At 45.2% G+C, this 8,103-nt stretch overlaps 1 protein-coding gene across 1 annotated transcript; it reads right to left on the bottom strand.

Moving 5' to 3' along the window:
- Window positions 1–1,438: 1,438 nt before the first annotated feature.
- On the bottom strand, window positions 1,439–8,032 carry c48h15orf48 (chromosome 48 C15orf48 homolog). Its single transcript, XM_072565458.1, is given in 6 exon segments — window positions 1,439–1,830; window positions 5,469–5,529; window positions 6,638–6,726; window positions 7,646–7,710; window positions 7,795–7,848; window positions 7,851–8,032. Coding segments are annotated over 6 exon segments (381 nt in total). The 5' UTR covers window positions 7,894–8,032; the 3' UTR covers window positions 1,439–1,761.
- Window positions 8,033–8,103: the final 71 nt, after the last annotated feature.

An 8,103-nucleotide genomic window follows, 5' to 3' on the forward strand; every position in this document is an offset into this window, starting at 1 on the left:
CCCCTCCCAGAGCAGCATTCCTTCTGTACAGACCCCCTCCCAGAGCAGCATTCCCTCTGTGCCCCCCTCCCAGAGCTGCATTCCCTCTGTACTGATCCCCTCCCAGAGCAGCATTCCCGCTGTACTGAACCCCCACTCACTCAGTGCTGCTCTATCTGTCTGCCCCCTTCAGAGGAGTAATGTCAGATTTCTCTCTAAGTGATGTGATTTTGGGAGTGAATCCCACTGAACACAACATACAGATTCTGTAAATGGAGTGTATGACGGAGCTGGAAAACGGGCAGTGATTTGAATTGAAGAACAACTGCATCAACAAATGGTGGGTCCCATTTTGTCACAAAAGTTTTTGCATATTTAGAGTTGAATCTGAATTAGGAAATTTTAAGTATTTTTGTTGGATGCTGTTGAGTTATGAAGAGATTGAATAATAAAAATTCAGTGACAAAGACAGAAAAATGCTGGAGAAACTCAGTCTGGAACAGCTGTGGACAGAGGAACACAGTTAATGCTTGGAGTCCAATATGACATTTTCTTTGAAAATGTAGGGGCCTGTAGAAATGATAGATGGCAGGCTGTAGGGAAATGAATAAGTTGAACAGATAGTGAAGGTGCCCCAGAACAAAATATAGAAGTACTAACAATAGTAAAAAGGAAATGTAGATGAAGAGTAGAGACTGTTGCTAGCTGGCACCAATGACAGAAAATAGACCAGAACCCCCCAAAACAAGCCTTTGGTGGGGAAGGGAATGGATGATCAAAATGGAGAACAGTGTTCATGCTTTAGTACCATAGAGAGTGTTCAGTGCCTAAATTAAGTGCTGCTGTTCCTCCAGCTCGCATTGGGCTTCAGTGGAACCTTGTAGCAAGAATTTGGAATGACCTTGTGATGATTCCCTCATTCAGTTTACACCAACGTTTACACCCAGACAGCAATTTTCCAATGGAAACAATGCGGCTTTTGTGGTCATTGAGATAATGGGACTGATTCTGTGAGCAGCACTCGGTGATTGTGTGTCTGCCTGTCTGTCCCTTCAGCAAACTGTTTAATGCATTTACTTTATTTCCTCAGTAATAACTTCCAATATTAAATGTTAAAGTCACATCATGACCTTGCTGTCTACCTCAGCCACAGGCCAGAGGCAGAAGATTCTGAGAGTTGGGGCAGGAACTGAAGGCAAGATAGACTATGTTGGGAAACACACTCAGTCAGGGGCACACCATGAGAATTGGAGCAGATTCACTTATTCCAAGAATCATCTTAACTGTATGAAATTCTCTAAAAAGTATAAACTGTTTTACATCCAATGAATGGCCAGTGGTTTGTGTGCACTGTTCCTGTGGCAAATGAAGAGATTCACTCAGTGTCTAGAGGAGGCTGAATAGACCCAAAGTAGCAAAAGATAAAATTCATTTTAGGTAAGAATGACTAAACTTAGAATCTAATTACAAACTCTGAACACATTTAAATTAGACACGATTTTTTTTACAGTAATGTATTGGCTTATAGATCTTATCAGTAGGAATAATTTGAGTCAAAATACACACGTTGCTGTTTCATATCTGCCCATCCGTAGTGCAGCCACTCATCCTGAAGACAAAGGCACAAGTTAAGAGAGGGAGGAAGAGAGGGAGGAGTTGTTGGGGTAGAAATTGACAATTTTTAATCCTAAAATTCAAACAGAAGTGTTGCTGTTCCTCTCCAGTGGTATTTCAGGTCAGGAATCAGTGAAACATTCAGTACTGATGAGACAGTCTGCTCCATTACTTGCTGTAACGCTTCAATATCTGGACCTCCTCCACTGGCTCCCACTTCTGGTTAATCGTTAGCAGCTGCAGGTGGACAAGTAACAGAAACAGAGGATTCATTGCCTGCAATTCTCAGTTCCCAATCCAAACACATTCAGGTGCTCATAGATATCAGCTTCAGGAATATTGAACATAGAACATTACAGCACAGTAAGGCTCTTTGGCCCTCGATGGTTCCACAGGTCAGTGCAACAATCTGAAGCCAATCTAACCTATACTATTCCATTCTCATCCATATGCTTGTTGAGTATAATCCCAAAGGAATCATTCTTGAATGTTACTCAAAAAACCTAAATCCCACTTCCAACAGGTTGCAAATATTAAGTAAAGCAGAAAATGGATAACTTCTTGATGCTCTGAGACATTTCCCCCCTTCCTGGTGTACCTAAGAAATTACTGTTCCAATTTTGGAATGTCAGGGTGAATAATGCTGGTTGGTTGAATGACCACTACATGTGTTTTTGTTTGTGGTAGTCAAATTAACTCATGACTGGGGGTTGGGTGTGGGGTTAGGGTGTTGGTAGGCAATTATGCCGTTGTACAAGTTGTACTGTCTGGACAGATCTGTTACCTGGTTCTTGTGGCCATTCCCACCATGAGGTGATAGAAATATCAAGGGTCGTCTCCAAAATATTGAACCATTTTGGCCTCTGTTTCTCTCCTCACAAACTCTGCAAAATCTCATACAGTTCAACTGAAAAGAACTGTGATAGAGTTGGTACAGAAAGTTTGCTCACAATTTTCTGTCACTGATCAATTATTTTTAATTATTTTGGAAAAGGAGTAGGCCACTTGGCCCATTGGGTAGAATGTTGGAGCATGCTCAATCATGGCTGGTTGAACACTTCAAAGCCTTTTCATCCCCATAGCCATATAAACCATTGATAATCAGAAATCTGTCAACCTCTACTTTAAGCATTCTCAAAGACTGAGCTTTCACAGTTCCCTTTGAGAGACAGAATTCCAAAGGTTCTGAGTAAAAGCCTCATCTTGGACCTAGGTGGCTACCATTATTTTAAAATTAGGCCTCATTTCTCGAGTTCCCACCCAGTGGAAATATTTGACTTGCATCTACCCAGTCTAGCCCATTATGTACTTTGTAAGTTTCATTAAGACCGCTTTTTCATTCTATGAAACCCCATAAACACATTTCCAGTTTCTTCAATCTCTCTTCAGAGGACAGTCACGCCATTCTGGGAACAAGACTGATGAACCTTCAGTGCACACCCTCTCTGGCAATAATACCTGTCTGAAGGCAAGGGAACCAAAACAGCACACAGTACTTCACCTGCAGTCTAACCAAAGATTGTGTGTTATGGAAGCAAGACTTCACTACACCTGTACTTAAATCCTTTTGTAGTAAAGATTAATATTCCACTACTTTGCTGCATCTGCATACTAGCCTTCAGTGACTTATCAACAAGAACACCTAGGTCCCTTTGTACATCCACATGTTTCAACCTCTCATCATTTAAGAAGTACTCTGCACATCTGTTTCTCCTACCAAAGTGAATAATCTCTCATTTCTCCACATTTTCTTCCATCTGTAATGTTCTTACCCACTCACGTAAACTGTCCTCCTAAAGTTGCTTAATATCTTCCTCACAACATGCATTCCTGTATTAGAACGGTCACCTGAAAAGATGGAACTGTTGTTTGGTCCCCACCTCCAAATCATTGAAAAATATCATGAATAGCTGTGGCCATGTACTGATCCTTTTGGTATCCCACTAATCACAGCTTGTCAACATGAGATTGAGCCATTTATTCTGACTCTGTTTACTGTCATTAGTTAATCGTTAATCCATGGTCAGTACATTACCTTCTATGCCGCATGCTTTAATTTTTCTCACCAGTCTCCTGTGAGGGACTCTATCAAAATCCTTCTGAAAATCTAAGTTTATGACATCCATTGGCTCTCCTTTATCAATTTTGTAAGGATCATTTAAAAAAACTCCAGGTTCATCAAACACTCTTTCCTGTTTGCAAATCCATGCTGATTTTCTCCTATCACATTGTTTACAACCAGACTTCTCTTCATCTCAATTATTTTAACAGATTCTAGCTGTTTTCTCTCACACTTCTTTGTCACATTTTCTACCTTCCAATCCACAGGAATCATTTCAAAATCTACAGACTGTTAGAATCACTAATTCATTGGCTTCCTCTATAACCATGTCCTTCGACACTATGGGATGCAGAGCATCAGGTGCTCATGATTTAGAAACTCTCAGCCTCATTAATTTCTCCAGTAGAATCTTCTTACTGATGTTAATTTCCTTCAACTCCTCATTCTCCCTCATTGCTTAGATTTCTATTTCTTGTATCTTCCTTCATGAAAACAGACAATCATTTAGCTTTCCTGCCATTTCTCTCTTCCCATTATAAATTCTCCTGCCTCTGCTTGCAATAGACTTACATTCATTTTAGCCAAACATTTCCTTTTCACATACCTACAGAAGCTTTTACAGTCTGTTTTTAATGTTTTTGCTACATTGCATTCATATTCCATTCTCTTTCCTTGCCAGTTTCTTGATCCTCTTTTGTTGTATTCTATAAACCTCCAAATCCTCAAAATTAAAGCTATTGAGCCACCTTACTGGTCTTTCAATCTTATATAACCCTAAGTGTCCTTCATTAACCATAGCTGACTGACCTCTTGTGTCTTTGCACCCTAAAGGAATGTACAGTTGCTGTAAACCATATACCTGTACCTATGATAGTCTTTAAAAACACTACCAATTGCCGATATGCAGTCATGCCTTTTAATGCATTTTCCAAATCCAGCTCAACCAACATACACCTCATGCTTTCATATCTTTATTCAATTACAAAACTCTTGCTTCAGATTGAACTACTTCACTTTCAAACAAAGTTCTATCATATTATTGTCACTCATCCCTGAAGGTTCTGTCACAACAATATTGTTAATTAGTCTATGTTCATTACATAATACTAGATCCAAAATAGTTTGCCCTCTAGTCGGCTTTTCAACATGTTGCTCTAGAAAACGATCTCTAAGACACTCCAGAAACCTCACAGCTTTACAGCTCAATGATTTACTTAGTCAATATGCAGACTGAAGTCACCCGCTGATTACTGTGTTCAACATACTAAAAGCTTCTCTCATCTCATGGGTTATTAATATTTGATGTGTCAAAACAGATTGAAATTTATTGATCTACACTAAATGGCCATCAGCCAGGAACCAGCACAAGTTCATTTTTTGCCTTATTTAAAAAGGATGAAACGGTAAATATTTCAGGGAAAATCGTGAGCTGAATAATTCCTGTGTAGACCTTGTCATCACTGAAACCGTGTTCACTTTTCCCAGCACTGACACTCAAGGAGAGAAATCAAGGGAAACTCCAACTTACTACAATGATGAATCTAGGAGGAATTCGGGTCGGGGTTAAGATCCTCGTATCTTTATTTCCCCTTGGTCTGCATCTTACTGAGTGAAGGTGCGCCAGGGCTGGTATTTTTCCGAGACTGAATCATCATCAGTCCTGACTCAGAGTCAGCTGGGCCTGCCCCCGACCCCTTCCGCTTGTACATCCCCGATTGAGGATAACTTGGAAAGCTCTGCCTAAAGCCGCGCAACATCAGACTTCGCGGCGGACTCTCACAGAATCAACACCTTAAAGCGAATAGACGAGTACCTTCTGTGGTTTTTTGGGGTCCACGTTTTCCCAGGGAGTAGGATTTCCTGTCTTATTGAGTCTGTGGCAGAAGTAACAAGAACCTCAGTAATGGACCTGAAGCCATTATCATTCATTTTTAAAAAAATGAATCTCAGTTTACTTTTAAATTGTGTCCTTTTCATTCCCGGGCGCACTTTTAACACCCCCACCCCACCCACTCACTCCCCACCACTCCCCACCCCAACCCACTCCCATCCCCACCCCACCCACTCCCCCTCCCCCTCCCCTCCCCACCCCACCCACTCCACTCCCCACCCCACCCACTCCACTCCACTCCCCACCCCCACCCCCACCCACTCACTCCCCCCCCCCCCCCCACCCCCACCCACTCACTCCCCTCCCCACCCCCACCCACTCACTCCCCTCCCCTCCCCACCCACTCACTCCCCTCCCCTCCCCACTCACTCCCCTCCCCTCCCCACTCACTCCCCACCCCTCCCCACTCACTCCCCACCCCTCCCCACTCACTCCCCTCCCCTCCCCACTCACTCCCCTCCCCTCCCACCCCCACTCACTCCCCTCCCCCCCCCACTCACTCCCCTCCCCACCCACCCCCACTCACTCCCCTCCCCACCCACTCACTCACTCCCCTCCCCACCCACTCACTCCCCTCCCCACCCACTCACTCACTCCCCTCCCCACCCACTCACTCACTCCCCTCCCCACCCACTCACTCACTCCCCTCCCCACCCCACCCCACTCACTCCCCTCCCCACCCCACTCACTCCCCTCCCCTCCCCACCCCACTCACTCCCCTCCCCACCCCACCCCACCCCACTCACTCCCCTCCCCACCCCACCCCACTCACTCCCCTCCCCACCCCACTCACTCCCCTCCCCTCCCCACCCCACTCACTCCCCTCCCCTCCCCACCCCACCCCTCCCCACCCCACCCCTCCCCACCCCACCCCTCCCCACCCCTCCCCTCCCCTCCCCTCCCCTCCCCACCCCACCCCACCCCTCCCCTCCCCTCCCCTCCCCACCCCACCCCACCCCTCCCCTCCCCTCCCCACCCCTCCCCACCCCTCCCCACCCCACTCACTCACTCCCCTCCCCACCCCTCCCCACCCCTCCCCACCCCACTCACTCACTCCCCTCCCCACTCCTCACCCCATCCCCAATTCTTACATGACGTCAGGTTTGGTGAGGAGGAAGTAAATGGAGACGGTGGTAGCCCCGGACGCGGCGACAGCCATCAGACCAATAATAGGGATCAGCTGTACACGCACAGACAGAGACACAGACACACAGACAGACAGAGACACAGACAGAGAGACACACACACACAGAGACACACACAGAGAGACAGACAGAGAGAGACAGACAGAGAGACACAGACAGAGAGACACAGACAGAGAGAGACAGACAGAGAGACACACAGACAGAGAGACACACAGACAGAGAGACACACAGACAGAGAGACACACAGACAGAGAGACACACAGACAGAGAGACACACAGATTTAGTTTACTGCAAGGGCTGACATTTCATCAAACTACCTGAACCTGATCGTTCCGAAAACTTATTACAACAAAAAGTTAAACATTTGGGATTTCAGCCCGTGATCACCACCAGAACCAAAAAGCAGAGAGGCCATTCTACCTTTCAGTCGATACTGGCCCCCTGCAGAACAACTCATTTCCCCCGCTCTAGCCCTGCAGCACCGAAAGTGCGTTTCCTTCAAATATCGACCAAACCCTCCTTTTGAAAATCACCTGATGGGGAAGGGAGGCATTAACATGAAATAGGGAAGTGATAGCACCAGCAGCTCAGTTTTACCAGTTTCACTTGGTATTTGCTGCCAATATCCCTGATCGTGATCACAGGAACAATATGATAATGTAACTGGGATCCTGTCAGTTCAATAACGGCACCTCCGAATGGCAAACAGGAACATTCCAACAATTAATTCAATAGTTAGAATTTTAGTTTAAATTAACGGTTTCAACAGAATTCGGAAAATCTGCTTCTTTATATCACATTGGAATAAAATGAAATATCTAAAATGTTTAAAAAGTGTTTTGAATGAAATGTCATGAAATTGATGAACAAACAAGCAATTAAATGACAGTGGAGATTAAATATTTGTTAAAGAAATCGAAAGTAATTGATCGGAATGTGGAATAAATTCTCACCTCTTTCCTTTTACGCATCATACTGAAGATACTCATTATGTTCAGTCGGTGCAGTGTCCTAGTTCCTGAAACAAGAAGAAAGGAGATCAACTTCGGTTTCACGATGTTATTCCGAGTACCTACACACTATCTTTCCATGGGTTCGGTACCTGTTGAAAACTGAAAGCCCAGGCTGGGTTGAAGTTGTCTGAACTGCGGCACGACGAAGGGCGACTCCTTCCTGATTGTGCAGCAGCCGCTTGTTCCATCGCTCTCGCTGCGCTCTCTGCTGGCCGCACCACGAATGGCAGGGTAACGCGGAAACAGGTGTAGCTCAGGGACCTTAGACCCAGTTACAGTGGGGCAGAATTAGACCATTCAGCCCATCGAGTCTACTCCATCAATCCATAACTTTTCCTTTAACCGTGTGTGGGGAGGTAAGAGGGGGTTGGGGGAGGGGTGACGGGGGTTGGGGGGGG

Source organism: Chiloscyllium punctatum, chromosome 48, assembly GCF_047496795.1.
Source record: "Chiloscyllium punctatum isolate Juve2018m chromosome 48, sChiPun1.3, whole genome shotgun sequence".
Classification (NCBI taxonomy): Eukaryota; Metazoa; Chordata; class Chondrichthyes; order Orectolobiformes; family Hemiscylliidae; genus Chiloscyllium; species Chiloscyllium punctatum.